Here is a 24,842-nt window from a genome sequence, read left to right as displayed (position 1 = left end):
CTTATCTTGTCTGATTACTTTTTCCCAATTCAATCCTACTGTTTTCCCATTTTTAATGTTTTAATTTACTTGTTTCTTTTCTTTTTTCTTACTTATTAATAAAATTACATTCTGTTATGATTTTGTGGCCAGGTTAATTAATATTCATGATGATCACGTGCGTATAAATTTAAATGGCGTCAAACCACAAACCCACTTGATGATTTCCACCTGAAATTTCTACCAGCTCTTTTTGTCCATCCTTTCTTCTTTTTCACCTGCCAGTACATATCTTTGACTCAAGTGCAGTTGAACTATGCATAAACCAACTTGAGAGGTTGTCTCTATAAGAAGTTAATCAAACTGATAGAAGAAAGATGAAAGAAAGAAGAAAAAGTCTGAACAATTTTGCTGAAATTTGAATTTGAGCCTCTTTTCCAGAAAAGCTCCCGCCACATTTCAGTCCACTAAAGGCACCAGCAGAATTGCTCAGTGAAGGAGAGCTCATCTAAGCCATTTATAAGGCACAGCTAGTGTACAGCGTAAGATAAAAGAGTTATAAGCAATTAACAAGCGTAACAGTGTAAAAATATTCCTATAATTGTTTTCACCACTTTGCATGTGCAGCTGGGTTCTTATTAAGACTTATGAAGGTTCTCTCTTCCTTCTAATTCTTCCAGAAAAGACTTTTAGATAGTATCTCTATGTTCTTTCGTTGTTATAGAAAGCTCATAACTTTGTCCCATGTGCAAGCCGCCATTTTGTTTGCCGTAAAACACACCCACTTACGTAGCATGGGCGGGTGGTTGCTAAGGCTTGTTATTTCTTCAATACAACGTGTATAGAAGAAATGTAAGTGTTGACATACAAATATATATATATATATATATCGCATGTGGGTGAAATCAATTATAGGACGACCTGGGGGCTACACCCTCAGGTCGTAAAAATTATAAAAATGGACACCATCTTGAAAAATCCACCTAAATCCTACATATAGGCTACCACCTATATAATGTCATGTACCATAAGTAGGGAATATCCTCCTTTCCCCTTGTGTAAAACACTAAAATCAATTACATGTATATGATAATTTTAGAGTGAACCATTCAGTTTTTTTGATCAGTTAACTGATTTTGCTAAGGGGTCCAGGTTCTCTGCTGGACAGGAATTACAATTTACTTGTACATGTAATATTATATTATTGTACAATGTGTATGCTTGTTGATTATTAATGATTTAGTAACTCAGTTAATGTTGTTGTATGTAATGTCACAATTCATGATATTTTTAATCATGTTTTGGTAGGTACATTGTATTTTTTAAAGTAGAAAGTTTGGAGTGTCAAATTTGGCGAAAATGAATGACTCTGAGGCTACGTTTACAAACCAATGCAAAACACATCGTTTTAAAAGTACTGTATTTCCTCGAATAGACCCCACAGTTATTATTGATTTCAGGAAAGATAATATCAGGCTATTATTTGAGGGCAGGTACTAATAATTTCAACTGAGGCTAATAATTTTATCAGTTAATCTGTGAGGCCTTAATCTTCTGTCAGTAGAAGTCTTTCTTTTCTACCTAGAGATGTTTAGAGAGCAGCTCTAGCTACTGGAAGCTTTTTAACTCACGAGAGAATGCCCAGCAATAGCGGTAGTACTCTGGTAGTAAGTGAGATTCATCTTCTTGGCTGTTTACAGTGCTTTTGACAACTAGACCAACCAACCAAGGGATCAACTATTTGCTCAAGTTAATTTAATTAAGCTCAGCACATAGGTACTGGCATTATGCTGGCACGTTCAGTGCTATTAATAATGCCACACCCAAAATTTATTTAAATTAAACTATGCGGGTACAATTAGAGGGTGGCTACTATTTCACTCAAAAGTTGACTGGTGCAGGGACTACATGTATTTGAGGGTGGGTAATAATCGACGTGCGGGGTCTATTCGAGGGGTCTATTCGAGGAATTACTGTATCCACTTTGAACACCTTTTTTGTTTCTATAGAGTGCTATCAGGATCGTATCACGTTTTTATTCGTTTCTGTGTAAACAGAAGCATAAAACAGGCACAAAACTATACGGATTGCATCTTTTCTTTGCTGTGTAAACCTGGCCTGAAAGAGGTTTGGATGATAAGTTTTGCCAAAATTTTATGTTGCAATGCCGCTAGCCTGCTACAGTACCCTATCAAATTGGAGACTAATTTTAGCAAATGGACCTCAATTTGCGAAATTTTCCAAATTTTACTTGCCGAATTTTTTTTAGCTACCTTAAGCCTACTATTTTTAACGTCTACTAAATTTAGCTATAATAGCGAGAGAACTTTAAATCGCTAAATTAAATAGATGCCAAAATAATTATTATTCATTACAATGGTTATTATTTATAGTTAATTTAGTTAAAAATGCTAAAATTAGTAACGCTAAACATGACTTTTGCTGATTTCGCTAAAATTAGTAGACGCAAATAATAGTAGGCTTAAGGTATATGGTTCTATTTTAATACATGTAGGTGTGGTTTTTGTTATAATTTTTGTGTTTTGCCTTTTTTTGCTTATTTTCTGTTTGATTGCCCTTGCCACACGTAGGCGTATGGGCAAGGATATATGATTCGATTTGTCTGTGTGTGTGTTAGCAAGAAGTTTAAATCAAGCTGCTCCTGCTCTCAGGATAAAATCTCCAAAGACTCAAAACTAGTTTTTCTGAATAGAAGAGATTGTTTTCTTTCATTTTAAGAGCTTTTTACTCTTTTGTAAGGTGGCAAAACCTGACAAAAGCGAAGCAAAGACAGCTCAGCCTGTCAACTTTTTGTTATGGCAGTGGCAGAATTTGTTGTAGCCAGGCTTGGGGCGAGTACTTTGGTACTCGTACTTAAGCATGCTTAAGCACAAGTTTGAAAGTACTCGGTATTTACTCAAGTACTTTTGAACAAAAATTACAAATACTCGTACTGTACTTAAATACTAGTATGTTTTTAGTGCTTACAAGTACTTTGAAGTACATTTTTTGATGCAATGCTAATGTGTTGATATAATAAATACTAGCTAGTGTAAACCACATATATTTACCTCCTGTGGGTCCCATACTATGACACTGGTCAGTTTGGATTTGAAAAGTTCATAAGATGTAATAACCGTCTGATTTAATTTATTAATTTTAAAACTAACTTATTAATTATTTGGGTGTGGTCAAGTGCTTAAGTAGTACTTAAGTACTGCAATAGAGTACTCGTACTCATACTGAATACAATTGTAAAAATGAGGGATTTGTACTTGTACTCATTTTAAAAATCTAACAGGTACTTGTAATGTACTTAAATACTTTTTAAAGTACTTCGCCCCAAGCCTGGTTGTAGCATCATAACAAAGGTAATAGCATTAAACTTCAAACTTATGTGGGGATTTTCTTACTTTTCTTTCTTTTGTATGATATGACAGTGTAAAAACTGTACTAGGTATGTCAAATATGGCCTCTTGAATCTCAGTAGAGAAGGCAGCCAGTATCCTGAAACTGCCTTGAAGTAGAAAGAAGTCTGCAAGTAACTAGTACCGTGTCAAAAGAGCTTTTACAACTTAGAAAACCTCAAGCTTTTGAAGGCCTAACTGTGTATGTGTAGCCATGCATAGATATTAGAGTAAATGAAAGGGATTGGAAACAGGGCGTAGCAATTAACAGGAAAATGCAAGTTAATATTACAGTAAATAACCTCTCTAATTACACGTATGTAAAATTAAAAATGGCTGAAAGTTGAAGCAGGTATGCATACTTCTTAGGTAGTTTTTTGTCGCATAAAATCTTACTTTGTTCAGGTCACCCTTCAGAAATATTCTTCCTATTTGCCCAAGCTGTCTTCTGTAGCAATGTATCCGTTTGCAGTTTAATCAGTGCTTTATAAATTATCAATCATTGTTGATCACACTTACTGTATTTAATTCTATATTTTGTTTTGTACAACCTAATGAATAGAAACGGTTTCGGGAACCTCTGGTGTGTTGTAACTATTACAATGGTGGTGTGATAGCTAATGTCACAGACTCTTAGGTTTTTATGTTAAGGGTACAAAACAAATGTCTCAAATTTATCAGTAAATTGATCATTACGGAAAGACGTATTATTTTTTCCAAACAAACTATAGTGGGCGACCTCCACATTTTGGTACTCTAATTATAATGATTATATCATTTACTGTCATCTGTCTATCACTTTTGAGATAAGGGTACAAAACAAATGTTGTTAGAACCATTCACATGTCAGAGCAAATAATCAGTGCAGATGATGATGCTAGCTACATATAAAATTGTCTGGGGATAGATTCATGTCTCCTCTGCTTCCTTTGATATAAATAATGGCGTATATGGCACCACTGCTGGAATGACAGGTGTCAAAAGGACAGTTCTTGCTCCAAGACAGCCCCATTGCTAGATGCAAACATCAACCCGCATCTGTCTCCTAGCGATGTATAAGATGCCCGTTTCTGATCCCTTTCATTTACCCTAAAATCTATGAGCCATGTTGGCACTTGAAACCACACCTATACAATTAATGTGGTCTCGTGGGGCCAGACTCAATTTTTAGAATAGAGTCTGGTTTCAATCCTAACATCAACTCGTGCTTGTCTGGTGGATTTGATCGACCTAATCAGGTCACTGTTACCATGGTTACATTAGAATCCACCCACGCACGGCAAGCTACTATCAAGAATGGAACTGACTGAGCTATTACATATACTTTCTTTCTATGACTTACTACTACAACTGCTGACTGGATTGCCTTTATCTGCTCTGATGGTTAGACAATTAGGCAAGTAAAGAAATGCTTCTAGAAATAATGTGCTTGTATCCGAGATGAATTCAGCTGCCATGATTGCTCCAACTTCAGTACTGCCAAAAAAAGCCCAAAATGAAAAGTACTTTACTGCTTTATTTTTCTTGATGTCAGGAAGCAAGTATAACATTCTTTGCCCACGCAAATCAAAACATTGAAACATGAGTTGATATTAGGCATGGCACCAGACTCTTATTCGGTAAATTAGAGTCTGGCTAGCGAGACTACAATTAATGAGCTTAATATTAGCCACACCTTTCATCAATTATCAATAATAAATCTATTGCTTGTGTTGCAAGGGTATTAGTCTCACCCCGCCCCTTTGCTTACAGGTAGCGAAGGGGCGGGGCGAGACTACAAGGGTCTGCACTTTTAGTGCTTTTTATTAAAAAGATTAATTGATGGTATTTGTCATGATAATTAAAGCCTCTTCTATTTTTGTTTTGCAAAAGGGTTATTGGGATCATGCTCAATTATTTTGTCAGCTATTTTAAGGAGAAGAGTTTGCAGTAGGGAAATTCACCCAATTTTTATGCTGTCTCTTGCTGACTGCCTTTTGTCTGGTTTGTGGATAGCTGGATCTTCTATTTGGCTTAGTAATCTTAGTGACAGAAACTTTGATCGTGTATATTGCTATCCAATTACATTACTGACTGGGGTATATGTTGTACATTCATAATTCTTTTCTTTATCATTGATGTTCATGTAGATGGTGGAATGTGTGGCACTAAATTTGACATTGGTGTATGGATTGCTTGCTTACTATAGGACAAAGAATACAGATACACATATTTTCCTGGTAAGTATATACTGTACATTAAAATTTATAATGAAGATAATAAATATTATTGTTATTGTTTAGTTGCCATCTAGTCAGAGACAAAGAGGAATGAGCTTCAAAGCTGTGGCATTTTTATATTTAATAGCATGGTAACAATTTAAAAGTTAATGATTGAAACTCCATAAATTTGTAGGACATTTCCAGTCATTGTCATGGCAACAGTGTTTGGTGTTACGGCTGGAATAACTGGCTTTCTATCAATTACACAATCATGTTCATGCTGGTTAGATATTGTTATTGATAATCAAGTACTTTTGAAATTGAAATAGGTGCAGACCTACAATTATAAACATTTTACCTTTTGCTCAATTCAAAGATAAGGTATAGTTCACCAATGTATACTGACATTGTTATGAGTTAATGTGTATAGGAGTCCAGTGATTACATGAAGCGTCAGTTATATTTTACAGTATCAATAGGATGTGTCTTAGCTCTTCAGTACATTGTTGTATTTGTGCTTTTGGTGGTAATTCATTATGTAATAAATGCATGCGTAATTATTTTTTTTTCAGATTTTATATGTAAAAACTTTGTCAAAAATTGCAAGTTTAAAAAAAGATTATGGTAAATTGACAAATTTAGTGGAGATCATTCATTGTCTTCATAGAATCTCGAAGTGAAGCATACAATTATGGTGCTACTGCAATATTAGCTAGAGGACAGTCTAGAGCTGCAAAAAGAGTGATGTTGTTTCTGACAGTGTTTGTATTTAGTGGTTTCTTTAGTGAGTTTATGAAATTTTAATTTTCATTTGTATAACAATTATTTTTGCAGATTTGTGCTGTGCTGTAATGCTTCTTCTTTTGATGCTTAAGCTCCAGAATAATTTTGAAATGAAAAAATGGAGTGATGCATATAACTTTTTCTTATTTGCTCAGGTATATATATACTATTACTATAAGAAATAAAGTGTCACTGACTGTTTTGTAACTAGTCACTGACTCTGCCACTGCAAGGATTTTTAAATGCTATAGTTTATGGGTGGACAAGAGAAGATTTTGTTTCAACAATGTCTTTTGCACTTCACAATGATCAACAAGATGAAGCGTTTCGTGAAAATGATAAGGAAAGATCATTTACCAGTACAACAGAAAGTTGTACATCACCAAGAGTCAGCAAAGATAATAAATAACTGTCATCAATAATAGTTGTACTTGTAAATATAATGACTTCAATCATTGTGTGACATTTGTGGTTGTTTATACTGTGTACAAGTCATACCAATTAAAAATACTATCAACAGTGCTATAAAAACTAATGTAATCTTGAATATATTATTCTGTGCCTTCTCTTTGTCAACCTGCAATAATTATTACTGCCTTGTCAAATTATGTTATCTTTACTAACCTGAGATAAGTAGATTGAAATTAAACCATGCCTTCTGTACTTTTCAGGAAAAGGCTTTACTACTGTAGCACAAGATTCATTTGACATTTTCAATATATTTTTTTCAGTTTTTTGTATAAAGTCAAGTTCCTGTGAACAGAAGCAATTGGCACATGTTTTTGAAAACATCCTGAAAAATATTTTGATACAATAATAAAAAATATAATTGTCTATACGTACTCAAAATCTATCAAATTTTTTGTGCCCATTGGTGCAGCTACAACGACACAAGCTTCGATTGCACACCAATTTTTAGAGCAGTTTGTAGCTATAATACAGATTTGTATAAATTTGGCAATGTGCTCTTCACATTGTGTACCTTTAGATGTATTGAAAACTGAAAACACATGCAAATTTATATCTGTTCTACTTTGGCTCTGATCTACATACAATAAATAATCAAAGTCAGTAGATAATACTAGTTAACATGTACATGTGAATTACCTACAATCTTGGTATGTAGCTCCTTTCCTGTCAAGTCAAGTGTGAGTAGTTTGCCTTTGGGAACATCAGAATGTATTAAGAATGTCACAAATAATCCAAAGTTATCAGTTCTACTATACATGTATGAATAATTTCCAGCAGAATTTATCTCAGTCTCATTGTTAGAGTAAAAGCAGAATTCTGTTCGAGGGAGACTGCCAAGGAATGAGTTCAATGTCTAAAAAAATTATAATTAAACATGGCTTCACACGATCATTCTTAGCTATTTCTTTTCGAAAAATGACAGAGTTACACAAACGCTATGAGCCTGCCTGTTTGCGGGATAATGAACATAGATGTACATGAACAAATGCCAAGTACAGCACATTTGTTATCAAATGATATTAAGCTTTGGAAAGAAAGTTTATAATAATTATTTCATAATGTTATTTGTGACTGAGATAGTGGAGGGCACTTCAAAGTGGGATCTATAATAGCCACTAAGCCTTCTGCATGCTTATGATGGCTGTGATATTGTTTAGTCAAACTCCAACTGTCTGTGTACAACATGTATCAATACCATACCGTTAGTAATTTTCAGGGAACAATTTATTTTTTATTAATTTTGCAATTCAGTTTCATGCATTAAATTTCAACCCTTATCACCTACACATAGATAACACCGTAACAGACCATGCAGAGTTCTAATTACCACTATCAAGCTAGTGGAGGAGCAAGAGTCATTGTCTATTACTTCACATTCCACTGAAAGCCATGTGTCACAAGCTAGTGTTGCAGATCCAAGTGAAAAGAAGTTTGCTAACTGCCAGCCACAAATATTTGTACCCTCAAAAATTACCAACACGCTACTATCACATTAAAAGTGCTGACCACCTACATGGTCAATGTTAACAACCAAATGAGTTCAAAAAGTAAATAATATTAAAAATACTAACTTTCATTTTGTCAAAATCTGGCAACTCTGAGGAATGATCCATATATACTACCAATAATGGACAACAACACGCCAAAACAACAAGAGACAACATAAAAATGAAGGCAGAAGGATCACTAGTAATGAAACGCAATCTTCTAAAGTGAGTAGGTCCCGAATTCATACAAAGTTGCTGGTTGTTATCAGGAGTACAGTGACCTTCAGACTCCATTTTAGATTTCTATGTTTTTTTTCAATTTTTCATTTTTGAATAGACGTAGGAATACCTTATTTTGATAGTTGGAAGATATACGGTATTTTGCTCACGTGTTTGGTTAAATGGCGGCTCAGTGAAGCATCCATTTTTGAGAGGATAATCACGCCCTTGATGAGTGAACCATTTGACAGTATTTTGTAAGTAATTCTCGTTGTAAACCTTTTATTATTGTTATACCGTTGATTTTTAAGTCGCAATATATTCTTTTTGTAAAGGGGTGGTTAAGGGGGTGGTACTCTTACTTATTTTTTCAGTGAGTTAAGAAGGGCCATAATTACTTTTTGATAGACAGCCCTGATTTTACCTTTAGTGATTATTGCCACAACAGAAATTAATTTTGTGAATTTTATCCTTATTTTCAGGTACTTGAGGGGCTTTACAATATGTTAATTGTTTTTATCAAAAGGGAAGTCAAGTAGTGGTAGCTATGCTAAGTGGCAGTATATTTGATTTGAAGAAGCTTTAGTTTTTAAAAAATGATGATTTCACCGCCTTAAAATTAAGGATACATGTACATGTACATGTACAGTAGTACATTTTACATGTACCATATTTTCTTAAGTAGAAGTCAGATGCGAATGAACGCCAGGGTAGTAATGGGATTGAACAATAAATACACAAAGTCTAACCTCAAAGTAACTCAGTAGCCTTGTGGATACTTCTTTCAGTTCTCTGAAGTGAAGTGAATGGGTCGGGTCACGGGGTTTGAATCCCGGTGTGGGCCTAAGTTTTATTTTCTTTTTCTTACTCTTTTCGAGGTTCAAATACCATTTTAGGAAATAGACGCACGGGCTTTTATTTAAGGAAATACTGTATGTGTATCGTTACTATTGTACATGTTCAACTAAAATCCTTGACTTCAGATTGATGTGATGGTGGCTTCTGAATCATTATATAGATCCTTTTGACATGTTACCATACTGATTCGACTTGGTCTTCAATTAGCTAATATGCACTTGCATGTGTTTCGTAAATGTTCATGTGCATTCACCTTTAGACATCTACACGTACATATGGACTGACAGGTGTTTATTAAATAAATGTATGTTTTTAAATGACCTGGGGGTTAGGTCCCAAGTCGTACCTATAATTGATTTCACCCGTGTGCGATGTTTGTATACGTCCACGTTTACATTTCTTTTATACACGTTGTATTGGAGAAATAACAAAATTAATATACCTTAGCTACCATCCGCCCACGCTCTTTATGTAGTGGGTGTGGTCACGGCAAACAAAATGGTGGGTTAAACATGGTTGAGCTTTTGAACACCTAGAGAACATAGAGATTATTAGAAATACTGTCTTAAGACTTCTCTAAAAGCATTAGAAGGTAGAGAAAACCTCTATATAAGTCGTAATAATAACCTAGTTGTACTTTATGCATGCAAGGTTGTGTAAAGAATTATAGGAATATTTTTACACTGTTACGCTTGTTTTATTTTCTCAAGATGTCAAGATAGCTGTGGTTGGAACATATACAATACTTTTACAAGTTTAATTTTTAAGTTCCCAATGAGTTGGGCAATGAAGTGTCTGAAGTTAAGTTGTATTATGCATTGGGTCCCTCTAAAGTTTTAAATAACCACAAAAAGTTAGTGTTTTTTGAAACAGCAGACTTCTTGTTGTACATGTAATGTATGTTCATGCTTGTACATGAAGTAATGTAGCACATTGGTTCCAAATTCCAATGCATGAACATACTAAATCTCCAATCGATTGCATTAATTGTTCTTGTAATTTTATGCAAAGCGGAAGCATACATGTACATATGAGTGTTTCACACTTGTACTTTTATATTTTGTTGTGTGCTCCTGGTACACGTAACTGTTTGTATGTCAGTGTGACCATGTATGAATTAATGCATAGTTGCATTTTTACTTGTACACGTATTTGTACTTGTTTTTAGAAGTAACTATGGCGACAAAAAGACCTCGTGCAGATGATTCCTCTCCTGAAGTTTCAATGAAACATCCTAAGACTGATGAACATAAGAAAGTCCCGCTAACTGTACCTAGTGAATCTTCTTCTACTTCATCTCAAGCATACATTGCACTCCCTGCTATTGTTCCAACTGTATCTTCTGTTTCTACAAACCAGCAGCCACCTTCATCTTTGAATGTTCCTAGTGGTATTATTCCTTTAGGATCTACCCATCACCATAATGTAGCCTCATCTCAGTCATATCCAGTGACACATGTTGCAGCATTAGCAAACTTATCAGCATCTTTATCTCGCTCTGTTGATACCCAGTCTTTGATTACGCCAACAACTGCTGTTGTCATCCCTACACCACTTGTACCATCAGTGACTCCGATTTTGCCTTGTACACCTCCTCCACCTTATTCTACTTCAGAAGTGACTGATGAGTTTTCATGTTCATCGCCCTCTCAGTTTTTGCATTCTCCGAATACAATTCAGACGACATCTCCTTTAATGGAGAGAAGACCTTCTTCTCCTGATAAGCTGAGAGTGAATGATGACACGAAAAGTCTTCAAATGAAGATATTAAATTTGAAAAGGGCAAAAGAAATTGAACTGAAAGTTAGTTATGAGAAGATGTTACAAGAGAAATTTTTTCTTGAAGGAGGAGGCAATATGATGGATTATCAAGTTTGGCGAAAGAAACCCAACATCCTCAAGGATCAGTATCTCAAACAGAATGATCTTGATTCTGACATATTGGTTTTTGAGGAATTGCTTTCTCCTCGTGATCCATCTCAAATAAGAGATAAGCTAGAGACTGAAGCACTTTTGGAGGAAGACACATCTATTGATATGGATACTTGTTCATTTTCAAGACAGTCAGCATCTGCTGATGTTCATTCTAGTAATGTTGTTGCCGTCACGGTTTCACAGGCTTCAACAAATAATTCTCTGTATCAACCATCAACTCCTGCCAGTAATGTCACATCCCCTTCTCATTCCCTTAATCTTTCCTCTCCTCGACCTGCTCTTCGTATGCATTCAACATTGTCATCAGTACCTGATGTTTCTCATGAAGATATTGTGATGAGAGCACGACATGAAGCTGAAGTTATGAAAGCTATTTCTGAGTTACGTAAGGAAGGAATGTGGTCTGCCAGTCGTTTGCCTAAAGTTCAAGAGCCATCACGTATTAAAACACATTGGGATTATCTTTTGGAAGAAATGAATTGGCTGGCAACTGATTTTGCCAATGAAAGGAGGTGGAAAATTAATACATGCAAAAAGGTACGATATTACATTGACTGCATGTACACTGTACATACATGTACATGTACATGCATGGTATAACCTGCACATTGTACATGCATGTACATCTGCATGTAGCCATTTACATGTACATGTGTTTGACTTATAGCTACATGCCTGTACATGGATTTGTATGAAAGTATGCTTGTTTCTAAATTTGAATGTACAATGTACATGTACAAAGTATATGATTTTATTTGGATGTTGATCAATTTATTTAATTTTTGTGATGAATATGAGTGTTATACATGTACATGTACATGCACTATTTTCCTCTTTTCCCCCTTCTTATTTCATGCAGTCTTATTATTTTATACCTTTTGTTGTAATGTATGCATTCATGTATATCATTGTTTTACTTTGCTATTCAACTTGTATTTTAATAGCTTTGTCGTACTGTTGCACGTCATCATCAGGAACAAGAACAGCTAACTGAGAGAGCAATTAAAGAAGAGCAATTAAGGCTCAAGAAGATAGCTTCAACACTTGCCAAAGAAGTGAGACATTTTTGGGACTCTATTCAAAAGGTACAAAAATATTTCCCATTATTTGTACAAGTACGTGCGCAAATTGCATGGATACATGTACATGTAGATGTGCTACTTTTGGGAATGCATGCTGCATTATTTAAACAGAATCTGCAAATATTTCTTTAACAAGTTCTGAGCCCTTAAAAATTTTGCACTGTCTAGATCTGTTGGTGCTAAGAACATGTATATTCATAGATTTGTGATACCATCAATAAAGTAAAAATTTTCTGCTGCCTTTTTTGAGCCAAAGTTTATTTACAGTACATTTGGAGAAAGCAATAATTTTGCTTGTATATTTCCTAACAGCATTGATAAAAATTTCATAAGATGACTTTTTACACTGAATGATAGTGGTACATGTAAGTAAATGGTAGTAAGATTGCTATTACAAATAAATACAGCAGTTTTGGGAGAAATAAATACTTTCATGATCTCTCCAAGTCTCCTTAGACATACATCATTTTCACTTTTGTACTACATTGTACATGCTTTGCTTGCTAAGGCTAGCTATTCGCCCCTTAATTGCTTTACATTCATCTTGTGTTTTCATTCTACTTTTCATTTTAAATAGATTGTGGAGCATAAACATCATGTTATACTGGAAGAGAAACGTAGACAAGCAAGGGATGTCCATTTGAACTACATTGTGGATCAAACTCAAAAGTACTCAACATGGTTAATGCAAGGTTTGAATCCACTGGAGACAACTGATCCATCATTGACATCAACTGGATTGCAATCTGGTAATTATTAATAATCTGTAGTGTTCATATTCATGTACTGTACATGTGCATGATCTATTGTACATGTGTATGATATGTGTACATGTACATGTAGGTGCTACTGATGATACTATTTTTACTCCTGTTGCTGAAGATGGAAGTGATGATGAAGAAACAATTGATTACGAGGAAGTGACTGCATTAAAGGTATAGTAAATGCACAGGGTGTTATACATGTATTATAATTTAAAAATATTAGAATGTTTGAAAAGTCGAAAAGGCTAATTGTATATTTGACTTAATTGCTTGTATAAATTGACGCTTGCTCTAGACACGCTATTTTATTTTTGCTACATGTACATGCAAGTAAAGTAGATGTACAATTTACATGTAATTACAATGCTTGTACATGAATACCTGTACATGTATGTACATGCATGTAGGTGTATATCGTTACTGTAAATACAATGTACATTTACATGTACATGTTGGTGGATCGATCGTCATTATTATTATGTCTTGAAGTTATGATTCTGCTAGTCTTAGCTTTTATTCATACTTTAGGAAGGTGGTGTTGACTATGAAACTGAAATAAGTCAGCTTCTTATTGAAGGAGAGATGCCATTGACTGATTTAATAGCAAGTATTCCTGGTGGTGCTCTAGAAGATAGAAGTACTGAAGATCATAGTGATACTGAAGTGAAAAGGTGCACTGTGTGATTTGAATATTTTAATCATCTTGATCATTTTTATTGTGGCCTTTTTTGTTAGCATTTAAAGCTTTTTCACCTTGCAAAATTAGTACATTGGTGTGTTGCACATTAATTAAGGTAACACTAGGGTGGTTTCAAATTATCGTTTAGTGGGAAAGTTTGGCGGAGATTTGACGGATTTGCAGTTCAAAATAAAACTGCCAATATCTGTCAATAATAATTGTAATGATGGGCTGATTCCATGATACATCATGAGTAGTTGAGCACATGATATTACTATAGATGCCAAAATGGCAGTATTTCTCACTATTTCTGTCAAGACTGGGGCATGCAAGGTCAGCAGGCTTGCTGCTTCATTTTTTACACTAGTCTAGTTGCATGGTGATTTTGCATGTGCATTGTTCATGTAATCATTTCTCTTGCCATGTGTAGGTGTATAGGCAAGGGTATATGAGTCATCCTGTCTGTGTGTTAGCAAAGTTATCTGAATTAAGCTGCTCCTGCTCTCAAGGTAGATTTTCCAGGGATTCAAAACTTCCTTTCCTGCCTAAGTGAGCTTGTTTTTTTGCTTCCGTGATCTTTTTAAAGTATTGTGAGGCAGCAAAAGCTGGCAAATTTGAAGCAAAGAGTACTTTGACAGTTAATTTTTAGTTATGGCAGTGGCAGAATTTTGTTGTAGCATCATAAGAAAAGTAATAGCATGAAACTTCAAACTTATGTGGGGATTTTCTTACTTCTCTTTCTTTGGTATGATATGACAGTGTAAAAACTGTTCTAGGTCAAATACTGCCTCTTGAATCTTAGTAGAGAAGGCAGCCAGTATCCTCAAACTGCCTTAAAGTAGAAAGAAGCCTGCAAGCAATTTCATGTAGTAGCACCTACTAGATGTGTCAGAAGAGGTTTTAAAACTTTGAAAACCTCAAGCTTTTGAGGGCCTGTCTGTGTATGTGTAGCCATGTTGGCATTTGAAACTGTCTCTTTAATTAATACTGGCTACACCTTTCATCAATGATCATGAGCAGTAAAATTAAATTTACTGCAGTCTGCAGTAGTATGGCTTAAAATTAATGTAATGTATTTTCCGTGGCAAGGGTCTGCACTTTAAGTACTTTTCATTTTTCTTGTGTTGATGTGTATTTTATTCTACTGTAGCCCTGCTGAAGAAATGGACTGTGAAGCCAGTAATGATGATGATTACTCTAGCGTATCAGATGGTGATGATCCTGAAGATGAAACTACTATTGCAGAGCAAGAGGCTTTTGAAGAAACTGATGATCATTCACAAGAGATTAGCATGCTTGAGGAGGAAGGTTTGTCTGTTGTTCTCAAGCATTTAATGTACATGTAGTTATGAAACTATACACTTTTACATGTCTGGCAATTAAATGCTTACACTTACAGCATCAAAATGATCAAAGATTACTTACCAAAGTGTTGCACTATGCAAGTGTCAAGCTAATTTCTTAATTTATTTTTATGTTTTAATTCATAATTTTTCAATTATAGGGAAATTACCTGTAGAAGAGCTATTAAGGCACTACATGCAGTCAAAGAGTGACAGTACATTTATGTCTGATGTAGAGACTGACTACAGTGGATCTTATGGTAGTCATGATGAGTTTAGTGATAATGAAGAAGTTGGAGATGATGATTTAGGCTTAGAGTCTTTGGTTTATTTTGATGATGAGAAGGAAGAAGTAATTTTAAGACTGACTAATTTACTTTTATTGGCTTCATGTATATGCAGATAGGTCAGACTGAGCAAGGCTTTAATGATGCAGCTGCTGCAGCTGAACAGTTTCAACCCAAGGGAACTACCCTTTCAACGACTGAGGTACTGTACATGTACATAGATGCATGCATGTACATAGATGCATGCATGTACATAGATGCATGCATGTACATGCACGAATCCATCATGCACACATGTACATGCTACATGTATAACGATAATAACGTTAAGTTTGTTAACATGTCTTATGGATGTAGTGTTTTATTTTATGCTTATGAATTAACTCTACAGCACTGGTCAGCAATAAGTTGACATGTTTTGTGTTTAAGTTGTGTTTGAGTTTGCTATGGTTTGTCGTTTTCATTGCAATATACTAGTTGTGAACTAACATTATCCATGCTCAGGTGTTACCACAATCTCTGGAAAACATTACTTGTGTAAATTCAAACTTGATGTGGTTGCTTATCTATGTATTATCATATTTTATTGTGTTCACCAAGCTAGTTTAGTATAGTTGATCATTCCTTTGTCAACTAATTGCTGACCAGTGCCCATGTTCGTGTTTGTGTACACATACTATGCATTTTATAAAGTAAGGATACATGTATAAATTAATTAACAGTCATTGATACTACATGGCACATGTACATTTAATATTAAGAGTACATAACAACATTCCATTCTTACTTTGGTCCAGCTTGTCTTCCATTCTCAGAGACTTGTGCTTGTATTTTAATGTTGTTGACAGTGTTATTTATTAAGTACTTGAAAAAGTCAATTAATTATTATAGATTTTACTGAAGATAGTTAGTTAAATTTGTGTAACCAATCTGAGGAAACCTTTTGCTGATAGTCTGATACCATATACATGTAGGGCTGTTTTTTGAGGAGCAAAACCTTTGTGGTTTCAGTAGAAAGGCATGTAACTGCCAAAGTAACGATCTGCAAAATATTTAATTGCTATGAAGGGTGTGACACTGACATTGTGAATTCATAATTTAATTTTGAAAAATTCCTAAAAAGTGTGCAAAAGTTTGTTCCATAAAAATTAAGCACAATATGGTAGTGATTTTTAGAGAATGTTATAATGATTGCTTATATATACATTTGTAAATCTGGATGTAAAGTACATGTAACTAAGGCACTCAGTCAGGTCATATTGATGTGGTAACTACAAAATGCTCATGTACATGTATGCTTGTACTACATTGATGCACTAACCTTTTTTGATTGGTTATTTTTTATAGGTTAAAACAAAGGTTCCTTTTCTGTTGAGGCATGAACTCAGGGAGTATCAGCAAATTGGTCTAGACTGGTTAGTAGCTATGAATGAAAGAAGATTAAATGGTATTCTTGCTGATGAAATGGGGCTTGGGAAAACAATTCAAGTTAGTTTGTATCATGTTTTTGTGCACCTGTGTGTGCTAGTGTAAGCAAGATACTCTAGGGCACCTTTTTTGGGAATTACATGTATTGAATAGGTGTGGGAGATAGGAGACACATACAGAAAAGTGTTGATAACGTGACACAGGAGTTGAATTTTTGAACAATTTTTTTTAGTGCATTTGTTTACATTATGGGCTATTGGGTTAACGTTACAAACATAACTTATACTTCCATACAAAGATTTTAAAAATTGCAAGGTTTTCATTGTCTAAAAATGAATTATGAAACAAAACACCAAATATGTGACACAAAACAAAAAATGGTTTATGTTATTCTTACGAACGATTTTCACAGATAAAGATCTCATGCAGGTATTTGTTTTTTACTCTTAACATGTACATGTACCAGTGCATGTAAAATTTAACCACTTTTCGCAGCCACCATCGCATGCAATCCATAAGTCATTACTTTCCGGAGATGAAATTCCACATTTTGGGCATATAGCTTCATTGTCACTAGCATCTATTTCCTGTCCTGAATCATCCAGTTTCAGTTCACTAATCTGACTTTCTAGCTTAGCCTCTTCAGATGTCTTTGCTGTACCTTTTCTTCTTCCTGATCTTGCTCCTTTCTGTCCTTGTTTTTTTTATCTCTGCCTTACTTTTTCTTTCTTCATCTTCTTCTCAATTTTCTTTCTCTCTTTTTCGGTCTTCCTTTCAGCCTTTAGTTGTTCATTGAGTTTCTTCCTGTCTTCCTTTGCCTTCATTTCTTCCAAAACCTGAGAGTCAGTAATACATATTGCTCTGCTATTGAGACCTCCTCTCCTTGTGACACGTTTCACTTCAAGAAGCACTAGCAATTCTTGAAGGTCAGAAGATGCTTTACTTCTCTCACTTGATATGTGAGAGGATGAGCTATCAGACAAAGTATCACTGACATTCACTTCAGGATGATTGATTTTCAGCCATGCAATATAGCCCGGGTCTTGTAAATCATATGTTTCCTTGTATCTCTTTTGATACAATGCTTCTAATGTGGGTGAAAACAGTGGACTACCTTGCAGCTGATCAAAAATGTACCTAGGCTCTGGAATACTTTGGTGAGTGGAATAAGGTTTTGATGGTGCTACTTGTCGGTCGGTCACTTTTCCAGGATTAATGGGCCACACTCCAGTCTTCTTAAAGCCTTTCATTATATTCATAGGTGTTAATGATGGTGGCCAACTAATGAAGCAATCACATTTACTGTAACAACTCGTCCTGGATTTTGACTCATATACATGTAATTGCTGCATGCCTTGTTAAAATTTCTTTTAAAGGATTTGAAAACCCCCACACCTAAGGGCTGGAGCAGTGACTAGTATGAGTTGGTAAACAAAGTATGTGAACATCATTGGCATGGGCCAATTTGATCAACTCAATTGAAATGTGTGAACTGTGTCCATCTTGCAGCAAAAGTACACGCCTGTACAGGTCGAGTAGGTGGTATATGTTGAAGAAAAAATTTAAACCATTCAACGAACAGCTCAGATTTTATCCATCCCGAATCACTAGTGACAAAGAGAGTATTAGGGACTGCTCATTCTCTTTGCAGTGGAGGAATGGGTCTTTTACGAGGGTATATCATCATAAGAGGTAAAGAAATACCACTAGCAGAAACATGTGACTGGATGGTATGAGTACATCCCTTCTTAGCTGCAGAGACAGCATAAACGTTTCTTCCCTTTCCGTATGGCTTAGTGACTCCACCACTTGTACCACCAGTTAGTGTGTCTGTACCTGTAATAATTATAAAAAGTATTAAAGTTATTGTATTTACATGTTGAATACCATACCCATTTTTTGTCCTTCCCATCATGAGCATTCATCCATGTTTTATGCATCAAGGTAGATGACTGGCCTGTTCTCTCCACGATACTTGTTGTGCATTCTAACTAAATATTTCTCACGTTTGATGATGTGAGGCTGCTCATAATAGATCCTCATGTTGACAGCTTTCCTAAACCTATAGTAAACCTATAGTTCATATTTGTTGGTAAGCGATGGAGAGTCGATCCTGATCCCTTAAAAGTGCCATCAGCCTTAAGTTCAGGAACGAGATTGTCAAGTGTAACGTACTGCTTCCTTGATTGCGTGAAACATATTTTTCTTCTAATAGCCATTGGATCAGAGCTATCAACGTTCAATGCATTCTGGTAAATTCTTTCCTTCTGCCTAAATCTTGTCGCTGAATTTTTTGAGAATCCAGTGATTTTAACAGTTTTCTGATAAGCAGTTCCTCCTCCTTTCTTGGACCTGGCTTCTTCCTTCAAGTGACTAATAAGTATAATACATTGATTATAATTTATAAGTTATGCAATTATTTTTTCTTAAATAGTTTCAAAAAGACTTTTCTTTCCAGAGCAAATCGTCTTTCACCTGGGCATGATCGAGAGTTAGTACCTTAAAAAGTTAACTTAGAAAAAACATGCAAAAAGAGTAACAGCTGCAACAAAAAGACAAAAACAAAAATTAATTTAAGAAGTACACATGTAGCTTGACCTTTATATAGAAGCTAAATGAAGCTTGATAATACATGTAGAAGTCAAGAATCAGCAACTAGAAAGACTAACATAATAGAGAAACCAACAGAATACAGAAAAGCAAAGCAACTATATCGTTTGGTGAGTGAAGTGTATAGCACCATGCAGCTAGCTGCACATGACTGACCACACCTTTTATTATCAGTATTGCGCCCACAAATGTCATGTACTGTAATATGATGTGTGTCGCGTGCGTCACGCATATTTCAAATTCCACGCAACTGCTTTTACTTCCAGCCCAAACTGAACTGACATGTATGTTCATTTGTTTATACATATCTACCCTTGGCTTAAAGTCAAGTGTCACACTAGATAAGCTCTTCTTTGTCATCCTGGTCTTTGTTTTAATCTAAACAAATTGAGAAAAGATTCTTTCTACATCAGCATTAGAAAGTGGAAGGGAAAGGAATGATGTCATCAGCTGTTGAAATCTGTGTTCCCCTGATGTGTTTGTAATTTTTTACTCACACTTCTCCAAAAGAGTCCACATATTGTTGTTGTCGCAGAACATGATGGAAGATCATTTGGGTACAAGAATTGGGTTTCTTTACATCCATCGTCCAGACATTACAACTTTGCATCATTGATATTGTTAGGGAAGCTATGTGCTAGACTATATAATAACCTCTTGACTGGAGTTAGAGTTAATGGTGCTGAGTTTAAAAACAGTAAGAGTCTTGAGAATTGGGTAATCACACATTTTGATTTGATTAGCTGCTTCATGCAGTATTAGTATTCATTTCATTCTTCATCTAAGCAATATTTGGCTTATCCAGGAATTGAGACACTTCATTCCCATATTCACTGATTAGGGTTCTATAGGAATTTTTGTTTGGGGGAAACCCAGAGCTTTTGACTGTGGGGGAGGCTGTGTACATACATGTATGTTCATGCACTATGCAGGTTCTGTATACTATTTCAATTTCATTTAAGAATTTTTGTAAAAGGTACATGATGCTTTCTATAGCATTATTTTTTTGTTTTGACTGGTCTATAATTTCTTCTGAAGTTTAATTTGGTAAGTTATCTGGGCCCTCAATCTAAATTTGCATGGCATGCTCCAGTGTAGATTCGCCCATTCAGTTGCAAAGCTGAGTCTTAATGAGTTTCATACTGCTAATTGTTCCTTTGACAGTAGCTTTTGTAACTGGCAGTACAATCAAAATAGATGCTAATTGGGCTAGATTGGGAAAGGAGCTTGCCGTAGTTGTATATGTAATTAGATAGGGTAGAACATGTTGCAATGAGCTTTTATTGTCATGTACAAGTATTAGTTGTCGGAAAAAGTTTCACTCTGACTCTGTGTCTTTCGGGTCAACATCAGGCTCTGATATACCCTTTTCTCCTTCTCCTGCACTTTGCCGTACGATGCAGCAAGGGTGTTCAATCTCTCTCAGGCTCTGATATACCCTTTTCTCCTTCTCCTGCACTTTGCCGTACCATGCTGCAAGGGTGTTCAATCTCTCTGTTCCATAGCTACCCAGTTCACTTTCATCTTCAGGAAGATATTTTGGGTCAAACACAGCCATGAAGGGATCAAGTTAGTTTTTTCTAATCAACCTTTGATGCTATTCTTTATACTCTGTTATGGATGGATGATACACTTTTTGGAGAAAGTGAGCTTTTGTGGCATTTGTGATGTCAATCATCAAGTTGTGTGAAGATAGCACTGTGGTCCTTGAACCATGTTGTGGCATTAGTGTCATCTTTTAACTCATTGAGTCACTGTAATGTTCTCCAGAAATGCAACCTTCTTGCGCTGTAAATTTGCTTCTAGCTTACAACAGTGTCTGACAGCATATAAATATACTATGTCCCAACTGAGTTTGGACCAAGAAAAACTGGAATAACTTTTTATAGAAATGTGGGATAAGGATGAGACTTTCACAGGTTCTTCGTTGCCCAATGCCGCTTCAGGATCTCAGGTCTTGGGTCTCTCAACCCTTGGGAACCCTGAGAACCGGGTTCTCCCTATAAACCCAATGGCATACCAAAGCTAACCGCAATGACGTTTTATGATGTCATAGTTTACATAAGCATATATGGTCGAGCTCCCAAACTGATAATTCTTCTTTTAAAATGCCAATAGAGCGAGATCTTCTGATAATGATGGCCTTTATAAAGACTAGTTGACTCCAGTAGCTATTGTACTGCTTATCAGGAAGAACAAGACTGTTTTAAGAGTGAAACAACACAGCCAAAGTATCGGCCATGTCTCTATGAATATCATTATAATACGTCATTAGTGACGTAACTACATTTTTCAAATTCCAATGCAGCTGCTTCCACTTCCGGTCCATTCTCAGTTGGGACATAGTATACAAGCAACAGTGTTGTAATTCATCAAAAGCATTGCGATTCCTTGAGCTTCAGTATTCCAAGTGTCATTGTTTATCTGGTCATAAGCTTCGTCGAACAGCACGCACTGCCCTTAAGCCAATGTGTATCACTAGTAGGTTTAACCATCCTAAAAGTTTAGAAGAATTTGGCACAGCCTGGATTTTAGCTAGCTTTTCAACCTTTTACAGTGAATAGTGGAAGGCTTTCCAGATAGTTAACAAAGTGCTCACAACTCGTTTGACATCTTTGTGCTTATCTGCAGCATTGAGAGTTGCTAGTTGCAGTTGGTGACATCAACACCATACATAATTAGCATTTGGCGAGTGCAGTCGCAATTGCTTTTGAACACCTTTCCTTTGACCAGACATAGTGTTGATACCATTGAAGCCTAACTCATGCATTTTAGTGATGTGTCAATACTCTTTGACATTAGGAACTTGCACAGGTAAGTGGAAATTGCTTGAGCCTTGACAGGTATAACTCCTTGGAAGTGCTCAACTGACTTGCCATTTTGTTCCCAATGGGCACAAATGGATAGCTGATGAATATATGTGCATGCACATGTACAGTACATGCATGCAGTTACAGAAGTACACAGGGAAAGCTTAAAGTTTTGGGAGGGAAGCTTGAAGTTTTGGGGGGGGAGCTGAAGAGTTTAGGGGAAGCTGAAGAGTTTAAGGGAAGCTGAAGAGTTTAGGGGAAGCTGAAGAGTTTAGGGGAAGCTGAAGAGTTTAGGGGAAGCTGAAGAGTTTAGGGGAAGCTGAAGAGTTTAGGGGAAGCTGAAGAGTTTAGGGGAAGCTGAAGAGTTTAGGGGAAGCTGAAGAGTTTAGGGGAAGCTGAAGAGTTTAGGGGAAGCTGAAGAGTTTAGGGGAAGCTGAAGAGTTTGAGAGGAAGCTTCCTCCTGCTCCTCCCCTCCACTGGATAGAACCTTGCTGATGTAAGTGGAACCCTGCTGATGTAAGTGGTTGCAGATGAGCAGCAGATTCTGGATTGATTTTATCAATTGCTGTTTAACGTAGGTAATTTAGGGAAGATAGCAAGTAAGAAAGGCTTAATATGTTGGTGATAGGTAGTTTGAAAGGAAATGAATAATTGGAGTTTTGGACTGAAATAGTTTGTTGAAATAGTTAAACTTTGGAAGAATAAAACTCAAAAAGTGGTAGTACAATTTTAAAATTGGATTTTTCAGAGCTGCCAATATAGTTGTTGTTGAAACTAACCAATCTCTTTCTCCTGCTTGTGTGACTAATGCTGCATGACCATTGTTCAAGTGTTTGAGTAAGGGGGGGTTACATTATGACATTAGGCCAGTGTACCGTCAATTTTTTATCAAAAGCATGGGCAATTGACCTTTTGACACATGCTTTCCACTAAAATAGATCCGAATCCTATTCCAGTGTCAACGTAATGTCAAGCCTCTGGTAATATTGTAAGCCTGCTTTAAAGCATTGCTCCAATGAAAGTCAGCGAGTTTGTGCAGGCTTTAAAAGCTTATAAGGTGTTTTTATAATGAAGTGCTGGAACTTAACCAGCCTTTTCACACTGTGAGAGAAGTGAGAGTAAATATCTTGAACAAGATCTTCTATGGCCCTTGGAAGCTTCTCAAATGCATTAGAAGTGCACAAGTGTGCTGACACTTCATTGTAGATAAGAAAGGAATGTTCTCTTTCAGCAAAGATGCAACAGGTGATGTTGCCCAAACATCACGTTTGTGGTATTGGATGCATATCCAGTGATGTTGAGCAATGGAATTTTTGTTCTAAAAATATGTTATCAAGAGTTTTAAACAAGGAAGAAGTAGCTGAATGTGGTGTTTAAATGAGTTTTAAAAGCTAGCATTTCAGTCGGTTTTCTCGATCAGAAAAGAAATAAACAACCACAGCTAGTAGCTTTTTTGCTGATGTTAGTTGTTTCATTGATGATTATTGACAATATTCTTGTCAATGTTTCCTCTAATTTCAGATCTAAATTCATCAGCTAAGACATGCTTAATGATATTGCGAGTTTTTGTATGCTTACTTGTGAATTTTTTGCAATCATTGATTCAGGAAATGTTTCAGATTCAGATACTAGGTCTAATGTAGGTGGTTCATTGATTTAAAGGACAAATAATGTTCAACCACAAATCTACTCGGTCTGAAAGCACTGCACTATTTATATCAAGATGAATTGACCTTTTAGAACTCTAAGTTCTACATGTATATAAGTAAGGGACTTGTAGAGCAAAAGGTGACTATAGCAGCATATGATAGGGAATGCCATGTCATTAGCATTAGATATAGTAAATAAGACTATTGATGTTCTTTCACCTATTGAAGAACCTAAATACTCAGTCTCCAGAAATGTAGCTTATGTTTTGTTGATTATACCCTTTATTAAGCTATTTATGAAGGACCTTGTGAATCATAAAAATGATTCAGGAATAAATTCTATGAAAGTGGAAATGCATGAGCCCTTAACAAAAGATATTCAGGGGTGTAAAAGGAAGTTACATATGCTTGAGGTACTTTACTAAATCAGAGGTTAAAAGACAAGTTTATAACTTCTGCATTTGGCAAAGCGTATACTTGCATTATGTTTTATGAAAGGAAAACATAGAAGTAACTACTGTGGGCAGAAAAGGTGGTGAAGATTAAGCTTCCACCACCTCAAGAAAGCATAGCTTTACATAGATGACATATGCGTTATAATGTCTTCATTTTGGCGCTATCACTTTCCTCTACTTCAGCACTTGTTTAAGAAAAGGTATACAGTCAGACCTGTTAATACGGACTCTTAAAATTACGGACACCTGGCTAAACCAGACACTTAGTGTTGGTCCCGAGTATACCGTCATTAAGTTATGCACTAAAGAACCCTTAGAAATGCGGGCACCTGTATAATGCGAAATGCGGACATATTTTTGATTCCCAATTGCAATGGTAGCATGCTTTATAAACT

General features: G+C 35.7%; 3 protein-coding genes across 6 annotated transcripts in view; 2 read left to right on the top strand and 1 right to left on the bottom strand.

The window, feature by feature from the left end:
• Positions 1-6,901, top strand: part of LOC109582042 (transmembrane protein 116-like) — an 8,586-nt gene extending 1,685 nt beyond the window's left edge. The window contains exons 3-12 of the mRNA XM_019996605.1: positions 5,260-5,464; positions 5,516-5,605; positions 5,669-5,736; positions 5,781-5,870; positions 5,917-5,968; positions 6,018-6,113; positions 6,160-6,211; positions 6,255-6,371; positions 6,422-6,525; positions 6,582-6,901. Of these exons, the coding sequence (XP_019852164.1) occupies positions 5,260-5,464; positions 5,516-5,605; positions 5,669-5,736; positions 5,781-5,870; positions 5,917-5,968; positions 6,018-6,113; positions 6,160-6,211; positions 6,255-6,371; positions 6,422-6,525; positions 6,582-6,779 (1,072 nt within the window). The 3' untranslated portion in view covers positions 6,780-6,901. The remainder of the gene's footprint in view (positions 1-5,259; positions 5,465-5,515; positions 5,606-5,668; positions 5,737-5,780; positions 5,871-5,916; positions 5,969-6,017; positions 6,114-6,159; positions 6,212-6,254; positions 6,372-6,421; positions 6,526-6,581) is intronic.
• Positions 6,777-8,650, bottom strand: LOC109582043 (uncharacterized). 3 transcript variants are annotated; one of them, XM_019996607.1, is made up of 6 exons: positions 8,413-8,650; positions 7,478-7,694; positions 7,353-7,415; positions 7,214-7,301; positions 6,995-7,163; positions 6,777-6,947 (listed from the first exon to the last, which is right to left on the bottom strand). In XM_019996607.1, the coding sequence occupies exons 1-6, from the start codon at positions 8,620-8,622 to the stop codon at positions 6,819-6,821; spliced, it is 876 nt and encodes a 291-aa protein (XP_019852166.1). In that variant the 5' UTR covers positions 8,623-8,650; the 3' UTR covers positions 6,777-6,818. The 3 variants fall into 3 exon arrangements, 2 of the variants coding, with proteins under 2 accessions (XP_019852166.1, XP_019852165.1); XM_019996606.1 differs by having other exon boundaries at positions 7,214-7,415; XR_002184885.1 differs by lacking the exon at positions 8,413-8,650 and having other exon boundaries at positions 6,790-6,947; positions 7,482-8,400.
• A 55-nt stretch (positions 8,651-8,705) lies between these two features.
• Positions 8,706-24,842, top strand: part of LOC100634358 (helicase domino-like) — an 85,481-nt gene continuing 69,344 nt past the window's right edge. For both annotated transcript variants that reach the window (XM_019996604.1, XM_019996603.1), the window contains exons 1-10: positions 8,706-8,804; positions 10,574-11,877; positions 12,285-12,425; positions 13,000-13,171; positions 13,266-13,357; positions 13,715-13,857; positions 15,016-15,173; positions 15,370-15,560; positions 15,611-15,697; positions 16,843-16,983. In XM_019996604.1, coding sequence (XP_019852163.1) covers positions 10,582-11,877; positions 12,285-12,425; positions 13,000-13,171; positions 13,266-13,357; positions 13,715-13,857; positions 15,016-15,173; positions 15,370-15,560; positions 15,611-15,697; positions 16,843-16,983 — 2,421 coding nt within the window. In that variant the 5' untranslated portion in view covers positions 8,706-8,804; positions 10,574-10,581. The remainder of the gene's footprint in view (positions 8,805-10,573; positions 11,878-12,284; positions 12,426-12,999; positions 13,172-13,265; positions 13,358-13,714; positions 13,858-15,015; positions 15,174-15,369; positions 15,561-15,610; positions 15,698-16,842; positions 16,984-24,842) is intronic.

The sequence above is a fragment of the Amphimedon queenslandica genome, unplaced genomic scaffold, assembly GCF_000090795.2.
Source record: "Amphimedon queenslandica unplaced genomic scaffold, v1.1 AMPQUscaffold_13404, whole genome shotgun sequence".
NCBI classification, from domain to species: domain Eukaryota; kingdom Metazoa; phylum Porifera; class Demospongiae; order Haplosclerida; family Niphatidae; genus Amphimedon; species Amphimedon queenslandica.
This window is presented reverse-complemented; position numbering and strand designations above follow the sequence as displayed.